Here is a 21,279-nt window from a genome sequence, read left to right as displayed (position 1 = left end):
CGCCATCAAATCTCACACCCAACAGATGTCTCCTTTCTGAATGTTATATATTTCATTATTTTTCACTGCTATGGCACAGTATGAATTAGTAAATAGGACTGGAATATCCATTTCCAGAGAATGCTATATAGATTTAAACAAACAAAAAAGTTATTGTTTAATAGAACACTTACTTTTCTTAAGCATGTTAAACCTGGTTGAACCAAATATAATTCCTGTGTTCATATAATTTGCTGTGCCTGAACAAATAAACCACATCATGACATAATATGAAACCTGATTCACACACTCACTATCCATCCCCTTTTATTCTAGCGTGTTGTGTTGTGCGAACTCAGTATCAGAGTAGTTGGTTCTCCCAAGTTGTGAGCTAATACAATACAGTCCTGATAGCTGGTTACAATCGGGCAACATATATTAGCGCCTTGTGTCCATGAATTTACACATATCTAATGTTGAAAGGTCCATTTCTGTGTTTCCATCCCTTGTAACAAAAATCTCTCCCATTGAAATTCTGAAGACGCTTGACCCAAAGAAAGGCTGATGAAACAAGATGGAGGTTGGGAACTTTTGGCACTCTGACCATCTCCAGTTGTGAAACAAGCAGGTTGCAGAGGACGTCACAACATGTTCCATAATTGTGTGCCTGTTGCCCCACACACATTTCATAGCTTGTTTTGTTTTAGTGCTTTTTTAAAAAATATGATTTTATTGTAAGACTTCAAACTCCTCCTCCCCTTTTTTTTTTCTCATGCTGCTCCTTTTGGACTCCTTTGTTTGCACAATTGTTTTTACAGCTGCCGGGAAGTGTTTAGGGCACTGGATTTACTTCTCCACTCTCCCCAGGTGCCACTCTTCTCTCCTCCTCTCTCCCTAGCTGAATCGATTACATATATATTTTCTGTTTCTTCTTAAAATGTTCGAAGCCAGGTTCTCCAACTTCCTTGCCTCCACAAAATGCTTCTTTTGCTCCCCTCAGGTAACAGTGAAAACTATCTTCTCCAGCCTGTCACCTTGCAGACGTGTTATATCGCAGTCCTCACTGCCCATATTGTTTGACAGCAATGAAATCCATCCTCTATTACATCTGGACAGGAGCACTAGATTGGGAGGAGCTGCTCCAAAAATTTCTATTATTCCAACCTCTTTCAGGAAAATGAAAACGAGTTTGCAGCAGGACAGCAATGTTTGTTGACTCTAACAACTGCCTGTCTGGAGCATGAAAACTCAGCAGTAACTTGCAGCCATCTTCTCTGGATGGCAAAAAGATGGCTCTGGTTATTCTCCCTGTTCCTCTTCTCTGAGCAGGAAATAGCTGTGACCGGTCTGACCCTTGCTTTCTCTCCTTGACTAAAGGTCTTGTTCTAAAATCTGTACTTTGGTCCTCCAGGGCAGTGAAGTGATTACCAATATGGTCTTTTGATCTGTGGCATACTGTTTACTTGAGGCAAGGACCTCTAGGATGATCTTTTCATTGCAGCAGGGTGCTGACTGGAGTGAAACAGATGTAATTTGCAATAGTTGCTGGACAATATTAAAAAATGAGCACAGCCAGAGGTTTAATGAAAGAATAAACAATTACGGCTATGGGGTAGGGCCAACAGCGCAGTGGTGTTGGATGCTAAATGAGCAAATGGTGAGAAAGGGGGGACAGTGGGAGAGGGTCTCTACATCTGTCCTTTGCATGAACTGGTCTCTCAAGCTTGATGGGAAATCCCCTTTCACTCTCCCCTCTCCCCAACAGTATTTGGCCTACATGGGGGAACTACCCCTTGAAGCTTAAAAGACCACTTCCTCTGCTCACAAATCCCCAGCCTCATGCGACATTTTCATGCAAGTGTGAGCCAAGATGTGTTGCGTGTGTGGCTGTGCATGCATGCAATATGCATAACATTAAGTACATTCGACAGACCAGTTTCCGTTTCTTGGTGTTATGGCAGAGGTCAAGGTAGAGAATATAAGAGAACAGAAGAGTGCAGGGTTATGGTGATCAATCCTTGGCAGATTTTGGTCAAGTTGCTGTGACCAAATATTTATTGAGATATAACTGGGGGGAATAACATAACTTTATTGCCTGTCCAAATGAAATGGTCATGTTTAGCCTCCCCTCCTTTATGTCTCCAAGGAGTGTGTCCCTTGGTCATGCCTATAAAAGTCCTTTAAAAGTCAGTTTGCCAGAAATCCCCCACCCCACCCCCTTGCCCTGCATTCAGTCCTCTTCCCACAGTAGATCTGTATTTCTCTTCAGGTGATCTATAGAAAAAAAGGTGGTGTTTTTGCCTCAGTTAATAAGTAGCCTGTTGATATTATATGGAGTTCTCCTATCTGCATGTAAAAGACTGCCTGTTGCCTCAAAGTACAGTACAGTAATTTAGACAGGAAAATGGTTTCTCTGGCATTTGCCACATGGATGAAGTTTGAACCTGGGATTTTCCTGTCCATGGTGCTGGGCTGCAGAAAGTGATGCATCAAAGTGGCATTCCTGTATTGGATGGCTAGATATATTAGACTCCCTCAGATCATCTATTCTACATTGTTCAAGTAGGGGTGATGAATTGAATTTAAAAAGAGAAAAGAAATGGTCAGCGAAAGAAGCTAGAGGCAATCTTGTGGGAAGGAGTCACTTCCTTGTGAGATGGGCGGTATCTAAATTCGAAATATAAATAAATAAATAAAAGGAATCCAGTTTGGGGCTGATGACTGTAGATCTCAGATACAGGAATGAATTTGGTACACAGGAGGCAGGGTCAGCAGAAAATTACATTTCCTGGCTCTCGTGCATGCGTAGGCATGCACACACCTAGCACCAGATATATGGTTTATTCAATTCCAGACGGGAGGCAGAAATATTTAAGAGGCAGGTGAAACACTTGATAATTCAATCCATCTGGATTCGTGAGCTGTTTGGTTTCTCCTCTTTCTTAATCTTTCCTTTACATGCAACGCCCACTTATTTCTTCCACTGCACTTTTTCCTTTAAAATGTTTTTTAGTTGGGTGAGGTATACACAAAAATATCCTGGCCAAGACCTTGGTGGAAGGCACAGCAGTAGATGAGCCACAGCCAAAGGAAAGAACTCTGGTTTTTGTTTTTTTCTTTCCCTTCCAGAATTATGTCTTGGGAGATGTGACAGAAAATAGATTTGCTACCCTTAATGGCCTGGGAGATGCACCCACAGCTGGTGGATATTCTGGCCCCCTGCCCACCACCCTATACAGTCAACCAATCCTTCTGGAATATGTCTCTCCCGAGGGGTTTCCTCAAATATCTTAGCCTCAGCAGTTCCTAGATGCCATAAATCAAGAAACAGAGGAAATGTTTCCTTAAAGGCTGTTCATTCTGGCTTATTCCATAGTAAGGCATTATATCTCTGTCGAGGCTGCGCTACTGCAGATGGTAGGAATGGATGGATTGCTTCTATGTGATTATATTTAAATGCCCAATATATAAAAACAAATGTGCTTGTTTTGTGCATGCAGGAATTTTATCATGTGGAAGGACTCAGCCCTGAGACTCTTCCCACATACTGAAATGAGACAGCACAAACTTAAATTGTCTGCCTCTGCATGAAGTGCTGATCAGCTTATTTATTTATTTGGGTCTGAACTGGTCTCCTGTGGGCCTGTTCATAATCTTGTTCCAGTTTATTTTCTGAGCAGACAGATAGAAATATCCACATCAGGTAGGTAGGTAGGTAGGTAGGTGGTTGGGTGGGTGGGTGGGTGGGTAGACAGGAGAGAGAGAGAAAGACCCATTTTTAGAAATACTGTATTTTATTCTAAATCTTTTAAAGAACATTCTTAAAAGACACCCACAAACGCCTTTTAAAAGAAAAAAAATAATCAAAATCTTGTGAGATTTCAGTATTCTCACGTGAGTTTGTTCAAGTTCCATGTGATCGCAACAAATCTCATGAGATTTGGGCATTTTAATTCATTAATGTGTTTGTTAAGTTTATGTCCTGCTTTTTTTTTCAGGGGCCCCAAGTGTCATAAATAGCATTCCCTCCCGTTTTTCCTCACAGCAGCCATCCTGTGAGGTAGGTTGGGCTGGAGAGGGACTGGCCCAAAATCAGGCAATGAGCTTCTGTGGCTGATGGGGGGACTTGAAGCTGGGTCTCTCTGTTCCTATTCCAGCATCTTCACCAGTACCCTACACTGTACTTTAAGATTGCACAATGGCACTCAGTCCCTGGAAAATTTACCAATCTTAATTTTTTTGATACACCCACAATGCCCACAGATATCCTTGCACTCTGCCCAAACTGTTCACAAGGTTCTTGTGCAAATGAAACAAGAAGCCCTCATGTGCACCCCCTTGAGCTCCCACAGAAAAGGTAGGTCATAATTGCAAAAATAAGGAAATAAAGTCATAATAAATAAACCATAAGTCAAACCTATCACATTATGGTGGGCAACCTGCAGAGTGGTTAAGACCAAATTTTGGGGTCCATTTGGGGAATGTTTTGAAAGGGCAAAAGAGGTACCTTAGGTGTTATCAAGGCTTGAGGGACACATTTCACCCTTAAAAGACCCCAAACCACCATCCCCCCAAAATTTTTAAAACATTTGGGAATTTTAAAGAGCAAACTGGGTTTTGTCTCTTAAAACACCCTCAATCTCTGTCCCATCAAAATATAGATAGAAATGTTTGACCACCCTCTCCAATTACATCATGGCACCACTAATTGTACCCCCATGACCCTCAGACACCCCTTAAAAAAACTGCCTAATAAAAATTGCTGTTCCCTAGCTTATCACAGATTGAACCCCAGTCTGTAGAGGTGATACTCGCATCTTTGCCCTGCAGTTCAACAGCACTGAGGCCTGAGCAAGGATATAGAAGTACTACTATTCCTTGATCACAGGGTGTTTTAAATGTGTACTGTACAAGTTTAAGTGCTTTAAATGTAGGCTATCCTTTTAATTCTGTTCTTGGTTATCTTGTTGACAGCTAGGAATCCTTTTTAAATAGAAAAGTGGGATAAACAGGTTTAAACTAAATAAATGTGAGCAAACAGCATGAAGCAGCTGCAATAAAAGCTTATGCTCCATTAAAAGCAAAATATCCAGATCAGAGGAATTAAACACAGCAGAGGCATCTCACCTCTAGATTCTCCATGGTGCTCCCACCCTACCTCCACCCTTCACCAAAAGATTGAAAGAAAAGCTTTGCTTAAGGGAACAGAACCAGTTGGAAAACCATTTGTGTATATGTATGTATCACACATGTACATCTGTGTTCATTTTTCAGGTGTGGATTAGCAGCAAATACTACAGTAGTGGATTAACGTGCAGATGCTCCCTCTGCAAGGCCTCCAAATTCATGTCCCTATAACAGAAACAGGCATGAATATTCACGGCATGGAAGAGGATAGTTTGCAAGTCTGGCTGCAAGTCTTCTCATCCTCTCACTCCCAACTTTGATTTGAAAGGTTTTCCAGGGTTCTATAAGTGTCTAGTATTTATTTATATATAATTTCAGCTTACATGCCAGTCCATTTCCAAGGATTCCAGGCAACTTAGAGTTAACATAAAATTTAAATATAGAATCAATACAGGTAGTCCTCGACTTATGACCACAATAAGGACTGGAAAATTCATCATTAAGTGGTACGATCAGTAAGCAAGGCATCATGTGACTGCATCCAATTTTACGACATTTTTGCCACAGTCGTTAAGTGAATCACGCAGTTCCCTATTGACTTTGCTTGTTGGAAGCTGGCTGGGTAGGTCACAAATGGCGATCACATGGCCTCGGATGCTGCAACCATCATAAATACATGCCAGTTGCCAAGCACCTCAATTTTGAACATGTGATCACAGGGATGCTGCAATGGTTATAAGTGCGAGGACCGGTTGTAAGTCATTTTTCAGTGCTGTCATAACTTCAAATGACCACTAAACAAATGGTCATAAGTTGAGAAGTACCTGTAGCAAGGTGGCCCTGATATGTCACCATTCAGGCAACAAAATCTTATGGCTTAGACTGAGATTCTTATTTTACTGCTTTTAAATTTCTGCATACCATCTTGGTGGTTCTCAGAAAGGCCTGATAAAAATACACCTACCAAGAAATTTAAAAGCAGGTGGGAATTTACTCTCCGACAGTGTGCCTGCAATCAGATGTGTTTTTCTCTTTTGCAAAGTATGGTCCAAAGGAATGGTTATCCTTGTCTGTCTGTGGAAGAATGGCATTCCTATTGTGAGCGGGTTAGTTAGTGGGAAAACAACTTTGCTGTGAGAATTAAAGCTAATTATCAGTCAACTAATTTCATTGATTTTCCAAATCTCACTTGGCAGTCTGCTTGCCCCAACCTGATTCTCAGGCTGATTAGGTAGCAAAAGCGGCTTATTATGAAAGTGTTTATCATGGCAGCCGTCTGCCACCTCTTTTTCAAATCAAATTACTGCATCAGCAATTCTATCCCCTTGCCCCTCCCCAAGAAGGAGCAAGGTAGTGCATCCTGACACCAAAAGGATGCTAACATTGGGTCTCATCTCCTCCCTTCCATGAGCATTTAAGTTGTGGCTTCTAATTTTGTAACACCCAAGCACATCATGTTCTACATGCTGAGTTTGGGTATGCACACATAGGGAAAATTAGTGAAAAATTGCACTTCCTTTCTCTCCCAAAGAGGTAAAAGATTTTGAGACACCAGCACCGAATCAGGTACAGTGGTACCTCGGGTCACGAACGCTTCTGTTCACGACCAATTCAGGTCACGAACAGCACCGTTCGCAAAATTTTGCTTCCGTCCGCGAACTCCGCATCGGGTGACGAACAGGATCCGTGGCCATTTTCCCTCCCGTGACACGTGGTCGTGGCTTCCTGTAGGCGAGGGGGACTCTCCCTCCAAACAATAACCACCTCCCCACCCGCCTTCCTGTCCTCCACACCAGAAGTCGCCTCGAGCAAGGTTAGCGTTCTCTCTCTTCGTACTGCACTGTACTGTATTTTGTTTCATATTTTTGTGGTTTAAAAAAAAAAATACATATGGTTCAGAACGGATTAACCGTAATTACATTGAACCTTATGGGAAAATTTGATTCGGGACGCAACCAAAATCGGTTGGCAACTAAATTCAGAGGGGTCAGAACGGATTAACCGTATTTACATTGAACCTTATGGGAAAATTTGATTCGGGTCGCAACCAATTTGGGTCGCGGAACGAATTAAGTTCGTGACCCAAGGTACCACTGTACTGGTAGGTTTTGTGGGTTGTTTTGCTCAGGTGGGGTGGAATGGGGGCAAATAGCATTTCACCTTTGGGGGAGGCAAGAACTAGAAAGAATGGTTAATGATGGAATAATGATGCAGAATGAGCCTCCTCTGTGGAATTGGGATTTCTGAGGGAGGCTTAATTCTTCTTAATTAATTCTTAATTCTCTTCCTCTTCCTCTTCCTCCTCTTTTATTTTTTCTCTCAAGTCTCCTTTATGGATTAATTTTAAATATTCAAATTATTTTTAAAAAGTTTCCTTTATCGTTTATTCAGCCAATTTTGTGCATTTCCTTTGCCCAGAGGCAAGAAAACCTCACCCCTGGTGTTCAATAAGTGAGGGTTCTTGGGAAATTTGGGGACACTTAAAGTTGTGGGGCTTTAGATTTTATGCCACTGGCTCCCCGGGTCACCCTCTAGTTTATGATGGTTCACGGTTGGGGGGCGGGTAGACAGCTGGTCTAGTATACCAACCTGCATGGTTACATGGTTACATGGCTGAGTAACCAACTTGCATCCTCTCTGCCTCCCTTTACAGTTGGGTGCCATCTCTTGGATTCTGTGCAAGTAGCTGGTTGAATCAGCCTAGTATCTGAACTTAAGAAAATGACCAATATCAAAGATGGAGAATGAAGTGTTCTCCCTCCCCCTGAGTCACCAAACCTTACTTTGTACAGTTCCTTCTCATTTTGTTGCAAATTTTAGCAGAGGAACCGTATCACGTGAAACAGGTTTTCTCTGTGCCTGCAAATAGTGACAAGCACTTGACCCTGATCTTAACTCTTCCTTTCAGTGGGATCACATGCAGCTACTATTTGTTTTATTTAAAAAAAACCTTGCCAGTATAGAGTGTGTGTGTGTGTGTGTGTGTGTATGTATGTATTTGCCTACTGCCTACATTTTCCTTCTCACCCTGCCTAAAAATGTTGTTAATGTTGAACTTTGGTGAGGTATTTTTATCTGTGCAGTGGGCCACTGAGTAAAGTAAGTCTGTGTGTACATGTGTCCACTCCAGCGTAAAAATACTTAGGTGAAGGCAGTGGTGGTGGCGGTGGGAGGGGGTGTTCTCTCTTTCTGACAGCTACATCTTATACTATTAGTATATTTTAATTAGAACATGAGCACAGAATGCTTCATGAATATTCATGATTGGGGTTATTAAAATGCATAATTAATCTATAGAGTTTCTATCTCCACCCCCCATTTTAATAACTCTATTAATGGAATGGGGATGTGCAAGGCCAGGGGCAGAGAGAGAAACAGAGTATTTTCTTATCCCTTCCAGCCTGGGAAATAACATGTGATATTGGGAAGTTTTGGCAAGCTAAAAGCATTATCTGCTGTTTATTTTCCTGTTTCTTTTATTTTTATTCCAGTTAATGCTCTCCTTTTCCTCCAGAGAGCTCTTATATAGGGTTACCCCAATCATTTATGAGCTTCATGGTTAAATGAGAATTTGGATGTAAATCTCCTGTTTCTAATGTAGTACTGTAATCTGTCGTCCATCTTGATGTGTTTCAGATATGTTAAACCACAGTTAAACATATCTGTGCTGGCTAAGGATGATGGAAAGTGTAGTAAAATAAACCTAGAAATTGGGATAAGCTTCTGTAACTGCAAAAATGAATGAAGATATTATGTGTGTTGCATTATATTGCATTAAATATTGCATTGAATTGCATGAAGATGCAATGTGCATACGTATGTGGCTGCTTTTAGTCTGTTTGAGGGCTTGGAGGACTCTTTGTGAACATCTCCCCATTGGGCCCCATAGCACAGGGGAAGATGTTTCTTTTTTTAAATGAAAATAGAACCATTTTGGAAAGCCTTGAGTTCACAGGCTCCAGTCTAATTGGACAAACCATCTCCTTCAGCTGGTGCTCTTGCCTCATGAACTGTGAAATTTGAACGCTATATTTTACACTTTAATATTGTTGGCCATCTTAAGAAGTGGAAATGGCACAATTTAAGGCAGAGCAGATTTTATTTTAAGGAAACTGATTATATGGGGAAACAGCCATCTGATTCTGAATTTATTTGAGGAGACCATTTATGTCTGGCTCCGCCAACCTGGTGTATCCATGTTATTTGTGATTTTCTAAGACCTTCAAGAGTCAGCAGGTTGGGAAATCAAATAAAAGAAGAGTAGGTTTATTCACTGTTGAAAAGTTCAGTGGGAGTGTGGAGAATTTGGCCTTCACCAGACCTGCCCCCATATTACCTACCCAACTTTTAATTACGCTTATGCTTTGCAGAGACAGGGTTAGGGTTAGGGTTAGGGTGGGAGAAGTCAGTCACCTGGGCTTAGATGCATAAGGGGTCTCCACTGACGCCAAGAATTGGCCTCTTCTCTTTGCAGAACCCTGCATTAACTCCTAGATAGCTTCTGTATATTTTTCACTTTAAAAAAAGTGCGAATTGAATACAAAAATGGGCTTTTGTATTTTTTTTTAAACCTCCCCTCTTATGTTTCCTTACATATTGAATTACATTGTTTTTAAACCTGAGTACTTCATTTGTACATAGTGGCTAATTATATGTCCATTCCATAAAAGGTATCTAGATCACAGGTGCCCCTTCCTTTCTTGTTACATTCATGTCTTTATTTCCTCCCTGTGCTATGAACTTTGCAACTCCTTGGGGCGGGATCCATTTGCTACCAGAAGATCCAGACATGTGGAAAAATAATAAACAATTTTCAAACACTCTTTGAACACTAAAACCTTTTCTACCTTTTAGGTTGTGTGTGTATGTGTGTCCCACATGTTTGGGTTTGATTTCCCCCCCACCAGTTCCAGAAAATACAGCTGAAATTATTCTAGAAAGGGGAAGATGGGAAGAAAGGGGTGAAACATTAGCAAAGCAAAAGTTACGCTATTGTCAACATTGGAAAGAATAGGTAGCTCTTCAGTGTTATTTTGAGTTGCATTAAGCATCTTATTCCACCACCACCCTCAATTCTGCAGCGTAATCACATTGGAAATTTTTTTATTAGAAAACAAATTCTAAATGAGAGTTATGAATATTCATTAGGAGTGGAGATTAATATGCATAATTATGCAAATTAGACAGCAATTAAACACCAATTCTCTGGGGAAATGATTAACACAAAAGGCTTCGGAATGGAAGCATGTAATTTTGAAAGAAATTTCTGGTTAAATGAACAGTAGGGAGAGGGAAGGAGAGACAAAGATGGTGTGTTTCTCATAATAATATGCTTTAAAAAAACACGTATACAAACAAAGTAGAGTTGGACTTAACAGCATCCTTGTTATGATAGAGCTGTAGTTACTATTTCAGCATGAGATGGAAATTAAGGACTCGTTTCAAGAGGGACACAACCCCCAAGTGGAGTTTGTTTGCCACCTTGGTCTTGGCTGGTTTCCAGATCCCATTCCAGTGTCAGTCAAGGAGTGGAAATATCCCATTGGAAATGAAAGATACTCTTCACACACACAAGGCGTTCCCTGCCAGGAATCATTTGGACCCAGAAAGGGAGAGTCTTGATTCCAGGCATGGTTTGATTTGCAATCATCTCAGAGCAGGACTGAAATGGTCCTTCTGAGATACTCTGACATGGCTGCAGCTGTTCAAAGGGAGGAGACCAGCAAAGGGTCGCCATGCTATTTTGTAGTGACTTTGCTTATTTATTTATTTGCAGAATTTACCCTGCTCCCATATAAGAACAAAATGGCAGCTTGAATGGGGGGGGTACTCTCAGGGGACTAAAAATGGTGGAAAAGCTTCTTCAAAAGGCAGCTAGCTCATCTCAAGCCATCTTCCTCTGCAGGGAAGCCAGGGGTACATTCTTGAACCTTCTTGTACTTTATGTCATTCTGTGAGTTGGACGTTCCCCAACTTGGCAGCCTCAGGATGCGTCGGGACTAAAATTCCCAGAATTTTCAGTTGGAATGGACAATGCATAGTGTTCATGAATGTATACGATACAACACTGAGACCCACCAAGCTTCTCCTGAGCGGATGTCCATAACCATTTTCCAGAAATTCTAATCTGCAGCTGTGCTGCTACTTCCATAACAAACACCAGGAACTAAATCTCCATGTGGATGAGAAATAAAGAGGTCTGTTTTGCTGCAACATTTCTTCAGACTTCTGGGGAAGAGGGATTTACTTTTTGGAGTCCTCATTCCATACCCAGGAGCGGGTGAAGTTTAATCAGTGCTTAAATGGGATGGAGATGTCAATAAAAGAGGAAGGTGCCCATCTTTGTGATGCCCCCTTTGGCTTCTTTTTTTCTTTTTAGAACATAAGCAGTGGACAGATTAGGTTTGGCTGAGAGGGGAAAGTAATTAACTGTTTCCTCCCCCTGCCCCTCCCATGTCATAATTTGAGCAGACTGTTCCCCCCTCCCCCCAGTCCTGTAATGTTCTCCCGGCCAAAGTAGCCATGGGGAAGATAAGTCGGGCGTGCTACAGCTCCCTTGAGGTGTTACAAACATTAAATAAAACTTGCCCTCTCACGATTCTGCCAAACATATCAACTGAGGTTCCTTTGAAGCTGAATCTGTGTGGAAAATTTGCAAAACAGGAAAGGTCAGTGTTGGTTTGGGATTTTCATCCAAATATTTTTGTATTTGTGAAAGGAAGAGTTAACTTTGAGAAAGTCTGTCTTTTGAAGATCCTGTGGATCAAAGTAATCTTTCTTTTTTTCCCCCCTTTCCCCAGAAGGTTTGGATGAACGATCGACCTCAGGTTCTTGGGCAACAGGAGATCAGAACAGCTCCACGTTTGACCAAGTCAGGGTAAGGGTTGGGAAGATCTGCTCACTCCAAGGTGCAAATGGATCTTTGGGGGGATTGTCCACACTTATGTCTTTTGAGATGGGAAGGTGAACTTCCTAATTCCTTTTTCCTGAAAACATAGGAAAAGGAGCCTTTCTCTCACCCTTATTCTTACTGAGCTATTTAATTTTGAGAATCTATATGCTTTAATTAATTAATTAATTGAGCCTATTATTCTTTTCTGAGAGCATCCAGTCAGATGTCCCCTAGGAAACCCATCCACAAACAGGGTGAAAACAACAACTTTCCCATTCTTATATGCTCAGAGGGTCATATTTTGAGGATTTTTACCTTACTCTTCAGCTTCAAAAGCTCCAGATCTTACATACAATAATGCAAGATCAGTGTTGCTCCTTCAGGCTTATAGTCTGACATAGAAAGAAAAAGGGATGAAGAAGGAAGGGGAAAATGACAGGCATGACATCCTTCAATTCTTAAAGTTCTGTTACAGTTCAAGCTAAGTTCAGGTTATAAAATGATCTGCTGGAATGGAAATAGTTGAGAGAGAAGAGGACACTGATGAAGCTGGTATTTTAACAGTTGAGGGATATTCCATGGAGTCTAATGGAATGGTTGGTACTCAGTAAGGGATTGTCTGCGGGCATTAAGATTCTGCTTAGCTACATGAGTTAATAATTGTTTGGTCATCTTGGTTCTGAATCTGATCTGTCTTCCTTCCAACATTAACCATCCATTTTTTTGAGCTACACTAGACTTCTTTTCTTCCCCAAAATAATAGCAAGTGAAGAGAATAGTTTAACCAGCCTTCTCTGTTTTGGAGGGTACCAGGTGGATTCCATCTCCTGTGATGGAGACTTTCTGTATGTGCTGAGGTTTTGGAGTAGTTGTGATTTCTTCACTTCCCTCCATAACCCTGATGGAGCTTGGATTAGGGGAAGAATGTTTATTTATTGAACCACTTCAGTTACAGTAGACTTGAAGCAATGTATAAATATGTAAGAATTTCAGCACTTCTGCTGAACTGGCTGAATTTGAGATGGACTAATAAATCCATCCTGGCACACACCTTCTTTGAAAATTTGCTTGTTGCAAACTTTGTCTACATATACTTGGAAAATGAGGGTATAGAAATAGTTCGATGGTCAGCTGGAGTTGATCTGACCCACCCCAAGATAGCTGCTCTTTATAAGACCCAACTAAATTAGATTTTGAAGGTGTATTGTGATTAGAAAATGGTTCTAGGGTACCTACCCCTTAGTCTTGTTGGTTGAGATAGGAGTTAGTAGACAATGTGCGTCATAACTTTGTGCATATGGATGCTATTTTTTTTTTCTTATAGCAGGGTTATGGCGAAGGTTCACACTACAGTGAACACAGGGACCTGCCATCCCATAACAGCATATCTTCGTCATCATTCCTGGGGTCTGGAATAGTAGGTAAGTGTCACTGTTTGGAACAAGTTTTGACATTGTAACATGTTGCTCATCTAGAGCTCTACCCACCTGCAAGATGACTATTGTAGTTTGGTAGGGCAGGTCCAGTTTGACTTTAGTGGAGAGAACAGATGACAGCAGAAATTACCTGATTTCTTCATCAGTAATCTCATCAACCTTCTGATTATGCTTTCTTGGCCTCCTATGTTGTTGGCCCTTCTTTGACTTGTCTCTCAGCCATAACCATTTCCTGATTCCCTTGTCTCATGTGTGGGAAGAATGGGATAAGTACGTCTGCTCTGGGTCAAGAGAATCCTTATGGTCTTAGGAATTGTTGCAGGCCTTTTTAACAATAATGGGTGCTTCCTCCCTGCCCCCCCCCCCCCCCCGTTGTTTGAATGAATGGAACCAGGCAGCATCACTTTTCTTGCAGGGCTGTTTCTCAAGGTCTTGCTTTTCGCTCTTCTATTTTCTATTGTCATTGTTGCTGCTGTTGTTATTGTTATTTTAATATATATTTTTAAATTTTTTGCCCTTCTGTCTTCTCTCATCTCCCATCCACCATCAAATCCGCTCCTGCGTTGGTGGGCTTCAGCAAGTTGGGGGTGGCCCTCAACACCCTTTCCCTTTCATAGAAACCCAAGCCTGATCTTGTAGGTTTTTTGAGCTAAAAAAAAAGTTCTACAGGTCAGGGAGGGTCATAACCTACAAAGTAAATGGCAGGAATGGCGAAAAATGTATATTTCCTCTTAATTTATATGACAGGGAGCCTTGGGAAGACCCCCACTCCCAATCCCACTGCATGTTTGGCAACAAACATTGTATCTGTATATAAAAATAGCAGTGCACATGCAAGCCGTCACTCCCTCAAATTGTTGCAAGCATGAAAAAAAATGGGGGGCACAGTTTGCTTTAAGTAGACATCCCACTTCACATCCACAGCCCATCAGAACAGCTTTTATGGAAACCCAACGGAAAGGAATCACACACCCTACCACATCAGCAAGTGGGGGGCTGTCTTGTTGGTTTCAAGCCTTCTCTTTCAGTGCTCACAAATGTCCTTGGGGGTGTGATCAGGCAAAGTGGGGCTTTTATGGTTCTCCTAAGTTAGGGCATCATACTCTGTAGCTGGTCCTTCCCTACCTTCTGCAGTCTTCTTGATTTTGTTCCTATACTTTTTGACCCACATGTACCCTTACAAACATTGTAAGGATTTGGGGTGGAGAAGATGTCTCTTTGTGAGGGGTGTGATGGAGCAGAGGAGGGGTTTGTACATATAAGGCAATATGGTGCACATTTTTGAAGTACTGTAACTGATTTTCCTCCCCCATACCTCCTGAGAGTATTTGTGAATTAATCAACAGTAAGGAAGAAAGCAAAGGGGTTGGTGGGAATTATTTAACTGTTAGAAAGGAAACTGAACCGCCCGAGTAGATCTCTTTCAAGTAATTATTTCTAGCAATTAACTCCTTTTCAGGGCTAAGCTTGCTAATCTAGCCAGCATTGTAACTGGTGAGCATCCTGGACAATGGTTTTTAATCGGTTCACAGTGTTCTGCTCCTCCCTCCCAACTGCCTGTAATCTCAACATGTTATCTTTCCTCCTCTGTTCCCTGGCTAGGAATTATATACTTAATAGAATGATTGGTTTTGAAAATCTCATTTTTCTTGCATATGCCATAGTCAGAAGGAAACCCTTTGTGTTCCTTGAACCATAGCCTTAAATATCCAGATATTCATGTTTGGCCCCAAGCTGAAACATGTTAGCCATTTGGGGGGTGGGGGTACAAAAGCTAATATTGCATCTTTTCTCCCAACTGCCAATCTGGCTGCCCTGGGTGGTCTGGCATTTTTTCCGGAAGTTAATCCTCTAAACAGGAAGCTGTTTGGGATGTTCCGGTCTCTTGTCCAGAATATTCAATCCTGGAATGTTGGCTTTTGCTCATACCTATTATTACATTGGCTGTGTCCTCACATAATGCTAAGCCAGGACTTTTTAACCATTATGTGTTGAAAGATCCAGAGTGCCTTCATTTATACAGCATGCTAAATAATAGATAGGCTCATTGATCATGGAAAGCCAAGTGCCAACCAAATAGCGTTTTGTTTAGATGAGCTAGTGAATGTCAACCATAGTTAAACATTTTATCTTGACTTTTAAAAAATCCCCACATGTAAGATAGCTTCTCTACCTCTGATTGAGAGCTAACAAATTGTATCTTTGCATACATATTCTTTAGTGTGAGCAACATACTGGGCAGAGCAAACTAAACCATAGTTTCCATGATACATTTAAATCCTTATCTTAGGGTAAAGGCAACAAAACCATGGTTATTGCAAACCCAAATTAAGCTTCTCTTTGGATAGTGACTCTACTTTTGCTGGAGTTAAACCAAAACGTTCACAAATGTATGTTTGCACAAGGCCTGTGATGAGTAGCTGTGGAATTCCTGATTTCTCCAACCCAGTGTTCCTCAACCTGGGCAGCTTGAAGATGTGTGGCTGGGGAATTCTGGGAGTTGAAGTCCACACATCTTCAAGCTGCCCAGAGTTGAGGAACACTGCTCCAACCTACTTATTGGATTAATTGCCTTCTCCCCTCCCCAACCAATCTGTCCCTTTATTAACAATTCTTAACCCTTCCAGAAACTGACATCCTTTAGGTTACAGATGCAATCAAGATTCAACATCGCACTCTTCCTGCTAAGGCAACCTGCTTCCAAGCCGTAATGTGTTAGCTCCATGCACAGAACCAAGCGCATTTTCTATTTCATGCCTGCCTCTACTGACCACCCCTAAAAGGTAGCAGTGTAGATTTCATCATACTTTCCTGAAGTATGTGTATTTAAAATTAAATGGGCAAAGCTAAGAACTGTCTGACAGGGGAAACGGTACTGGGACTGTACCATTATACCAAAATGAGCTAGTTGTGGGGGGCAGGGAAGGAGAAATGGCTGCAGTTCTCTTCTCCCACCATCCCCACTTCATGTTCATGTCTAAGCAGCAGCCCTGATTTGAAGGCATCCACGTGTGAACTCCCAGTAGGCTTAGCAAATTGCCTGCGCTGAGCACACCTGTTCTTCACTGATGAAATCCATTGTCAGATGGAGAAAGATCCTACAGCACTTCTGTCATTGGTGTTTCTCTCTCTGCAGCTTTACTTTAATTTGGTCCATTGGTTGCAGCTCCACATGTTTTGTGTGCTTGTGTGCATGCATGCATGCATGCGGCTAGGGTCATTACCTCCATCATGCTGCAACTCTGCAGAAACGATTCATGGTTGCTGTGTGTCAGAATCAAGAAACACCTGCATGCAAAGCCCCATAGCATTTCCATGTTGACCACCTCGTTGTAATAATGACCCAGCTATGATCCATAATTTGTACCCTAATGGCCCTTATGTGGTTCAGATTTCTTATTTAACAATGATTAAGTCGGTGTGCTAGCTTTTTGTTATTTCCATTTCATTCCTATTAGAAAAAATAAATACATTTGTATTTTAATTCTGCTCACAAAGGCTTTGAAAAGGAGCCAAAAGTACTAATGAGAGAGCCTGACAACTTCCATTTGGCTTAGCTGTTTATTTTCCCGGCCCTAAGATTATTTTGCCTGGTTTCCTCCCCAGTTTATGAATTTTCAAGAGAGTCTGCATAAAAATTTGTATGTATTTTGGGCAGTTTTTCCTAATATATCTACTTTTGTATGCAATTTTCCAATAGGTGCATTCTGTGGAAGCAATTTCTCACTAAGGGTGGGTTTGCCCAAATAACACCATTTTTTTAATTCACAAAACTGCAAATTTCAGTGTATGATTGTTTTCTAGTTTGTACAGAACTTAAAGATGTAAGCTTCAGTTAAAATGTTTGCCATACAAATGTTCTTCCCCATTTCCAGCCAAAAGAAGACAGTTGAAACCCGACGGGCATCAGGTTGTATGTAGATTATGGGCATCGCCTCCCCATTTTGTAGCCCCAAGGATTCACCAAAATTGTACTTCTGAAATTTGGCTGCAGAAATATTGATTTTCAGGGATACAAAGGGCCCTCTCCTTTTTTTTCCCTTTTTGCTAAAATACCGGGGGGAAATTAGTGCATTAGAAGTGCTTGGTGTATCTAAAGTATTTTGCTCCCCAAACTGGGTGAACATTTCAGCTTCACTCATTCCAGGGACATCATCAAATCACCCACCTTGTCCCCTGCAGAATTCAGAGGCCAAGGGGAAAAATTAACATTAAATTAAAAATTAAAGTACAAATGCCCACAAAGGTAATGTTTACTTGGACTTACTAGCAAATACATGCCAGTTGTTTAAAAGAAAAAAAAACATGGACTTGCTCCGAGCCAGGAACTAATTTCTAAAGTACTTTTTTTCCTAGGGAAAAAGAGGAGAGGGCTAGGAGAGTTGAGAAAGAGGAAAAATTTCCCCCACTCATTTACCTCCATTTTCATCCTGATCTTGTGAAGATTAGTTCCTGTGCATAGCTAAAGAAACTCCAACCTGGAAGGAAGAATATTGCCATTTGCTTTTTGAATGCTCCTGAACTTCTCTGTTGTGGTTTAACCCATCAGCATAGTAGCAAAAACCACCAGGGCTATTTTTGTGCAGGGGGAGGGGAGGAGAATGAGGGCAGTCATATGGCAAAATTAGTTCCTAAACCGCTTTTAAAAAATTAGGTCAGTTAAAAGATTTTGCCCTACAACCTTTTGACCTCCTGTTTACTTAATGCTAAGCCTCTCAAATGAATGGGAACGTGGGTGGCCCTAATGCCCTTTGGTTGTTGAATAGCATCCTGTCACCCCCAGGTCTTCCAACCAGTGCATTTGGGGGAAAGGTACTATCAGCCTTGATGGCAGGGCGACTGCCTCTGAAGGCCATCTGCTGGGAGACTGGTGGGCTTCTGGATGCAGGTGGTGGGCCACGGTGAGAACAGGCTGCTGGACGAGATGGACCAGGGGTCTGATCCAGCAGAGCACTGTTTGTGTTCATGTGAATGATGTTTAATTTAGCGTGAGCTTTCAACATGGGAGAAGTAGCCAGAATCATTTGAGCTCCAAGACATGTTGTTGTTCACATGCAAAAGTCCAACAGCCTCTGAGTTTAGAAACAAATGCCATGAAGCTGGGAGAAAGGTGCAGAAAGAACGACCTGAAAGATGGAGTGGTCTTCCCAAGGCTCTGATAATTCAGTGGAACCTCCTGTGTGAAGGTAGTTGGAGAATTAAGAGCTCTGGCAGGAGCAACCAGTAAAAGCTGGGTTCTGCTTCTGAACCCCCACCCCACCCCCCCCACCCCCAGCACGGGTTGGCTGCTCCGGAAAACAAATTTTGAATGAGATGGAATAAAGGGTTCAGCCAGCAAATGGTTAAGAGATTGCAATGTACAGTAATGGCAAGATCATTGGACAAGGGAAAAGCTGGGTTTGAATCCTTATGATCTCTTTGGCCAGTGCTCCATCTTACCCTGATTAGATTGCTTGGAGGATCAAACCCTTAGAAATGGGGAGAGAGATCAACTACTGCAGGCTAATTTTTTGAGCGGGGAGAGTGGGAGACTAACAAGCGAAAAAGTAGGCAGATCGTGGGGAGATTTTGAAAACTGGTGAAAGCAGAGTCTCTGAGCTGTCCTGACTTTCTTGCCTTTTAAAAATAGTAATTAACACTAAACTTCTTGATTCTTATCTCCAAGTGTTAGAAGTGCAATCTGAGGTTTGTATGTGTGCATATACATCAGTGAGAGTGTGACTTTGGCATGCGTCCTTTTCTGTGGGTGTGAAATGTATGTCTAATGTTACATCTATGCCCCGTAAATACCCTGTCTGTTTATAAAACATTGCTCCTGTTTCTAGAATAAAGGGCCCCACTGAAATATGTTTTATTTCATTTCCTTACAAGATTTGGCATCTTGGAACTGGGAGTTTTTAGCAGAGGGAGTAAGTGTGGTTATAGATGCTTCATCCATGTCTCAGATAATGTTTGGACTTTTGCCTAGGGCTACAGAAATAATAATACTTATTTGATGCAATATATGGTAGCATAGAAGAGTTCTCAGAAGAAATGGAGAAGATGGGATCTTCTCAGCTAGAATATAGACAAGATGGGGTCTTCTCAGCTAGGAATTTGTACTCCAGGAATAAGGGTGTTACCTCTTGTGTTCCTGGAATGTGGTTACAAAGCACACAAAGATCTTGAGAAGGTCTGGGATACTGGTTTTTGGTAGGGAAGTGTAATGATTTGGATCCAAAACTGAAAAGGTGCCACAGATATGGCTGCTACACCTGTCAGCACCTCCTCTGAGAAGCTGTGTCTTTTTCTGGGCTCATGTAGAAGCCAGCAGCCAAAAATATCCTTTTGAGTTATGGGGGCACCCAGATGATGCAACAAGCTACTTCAGAGCAGGCATGGGTATGCTGTTGGCACCTCCTTAACTGAAATGTATATTTTCCTGCAATCCTGCAGCAGTAACGCAAGCCCGGGAAAACATACACTTCTTTAAGGATGCGCCAACTGTTGCAATGTGCACACCTCCATAGCAACTTTCTGGCTTCAGATCCAAAGAGTTGTATGCAACTCTTGTTGCATACCCCTAGATGCTGGTGTTCCAACAAGATTATCACACGGCTTCCTTGCAGGGCACCAGCAGATGAGCAAACTCTTCATATTCTCACTGTATTCTGACTTATGTGGCCATTTGTGATAGTTTTCCCCAGCACTTCCTGTTTCCTCCCAGCAGATTGGAGATAAGACTAGATGTAGAATTCTCCTTATCAGCACTTGTTGGGAATTGTTGGGGTACCCCGGGATACATAAATAGGCAGCCTTGAGGTATTCTTGAATTATGTCTATTTTTAACCCTGACTTGAGTTTTAGAATGTTGCATTCAGTTTTGAGAGTGTCTGATAAAAAGATGCAACAGAATTGGAAGATGCTTTCAAGGACACTTAGTCTCCACCACCAGCAGACACGTGCTGTCAGTTTGGGATACAGCTTTCCTAATATTTCCCCAGACAGACTTTTTTCCCCTTGTTTCTTGATGTGTAGGAAAAGGTACAGAAAGAGGCACCTACCCATTTGGAAGAGATGCTGGCATGCCAACTATTAATCAGGTAAGCAGTGCTACTCATTTATCTTAATATTTCAAACATGTTTTAATCAAATATTTATTCAGCAAAGTTTTGATCACTTAGAGCTCACAAGCAGAACAAGAAAGCTTCACTTTTCCTCTAGGGCAGTGTTTTTCAACCTTAGCAACTTTAAGCTGTGTGGACTTCAACTCCCAGAATTCCCCTTGCTGGCTGGGGAATTCTGGGAGTTGAAGTCCACACAGCTTAAAGTTGCTAAGATTGAGAAACACTTATCTAGGGTGCATTACAGAACATATCAATTGGAAGGGACCTTATAGGTCTTCTAGTCCAACCCTCTGCTATTTTAAGAAACCACTAAATCATCCCCCACAGGGGGCTATTTAACCCCCATTTGAAAAGCTCCACAAGGGGGAGCCACCATCCAACCTTCAACAAGGGGGAACCCATCATTCACCAGTTTGGCTCTCTGGCTTTCAAATTTAGACTAACTCTGGCCATCCACATGGTTTATATAAGATCTGCTAGACTAGACCAAGTCCAGCTAATTCAGCATTCATTTTTCTCAACTGGAGAAAATGATCAGTATCTGGGGAGCTTCACAAGTAGAGTTTGAAGGGAGCAGCCCTCATTTCGGTTGTCCTGAGATCTGCTACTTGATTATACTATCCCTGCAAATGAGTTTGCATTATATTCTCATGTCCGAATACCTTTGGGCTTCAATCCCTTGTGTTTGCCTGCCCCTCCTTTAAAAAGCGAGGCCTTTTTGCTGCAGTATAAAAATGCA

At 41.7% G+C, this 21,279-nt stretch overlaps 1 protein-coding gene across 21 annotated transcripts in view; it reads left to right on the top strand.

Moving 5' to 3' along the window:
- TCF3 (transcription factor 3) overlaps positions 1-21,279 on the top strand; it is a 105,172-nt gene that overhangs the window by 30,362 nt on the left and 53,531 nt on the right. For 12 of the 21 annotated variants that reach the window (XM_088149493.1, XM_088149491.1, XM_088149490.1 and 9 more), the window contains exons 4-6: positions 11,907-11,983; positions 13,323-13,419; positions 20,452-20,516. In XM_088149493.1, the coding sequence (XP_088005619.1) occupies positions 11,907-11,983; positions 13,323-13,419; positions 20,452-20,516 (239 nt within the window). The remainder of the gene's footprint in view (positions 1-11,906; positions 11,984-13,322; positions 13,420-20,451; positions 20,517-21,279) is intronic. The other 9 variants (XM_088149488.1, XM_088149496.1, XM_088149495.1 and 6 more) reach the window with 3 other exon arrangements.

Source organism: Python bivittatus, unplaced genomic scaffold (genome assembly GCF_059951505.1).
Source record: "Python bivittatus isolate LINGU-HERP-01145 unplaced genomic scaffold, Pbiv_v1 ctg000580_np1212, whole genome shotgun sequence".
Lineage (NCBI taxonomy): Eukaryota > Metazoa > Chordata > Lepidosauria > Squamata > Pythonidae > Python > Python bivittatus.
This window is presented reverse-complemented; position numbering and strand designations above follow the sequence as displayed.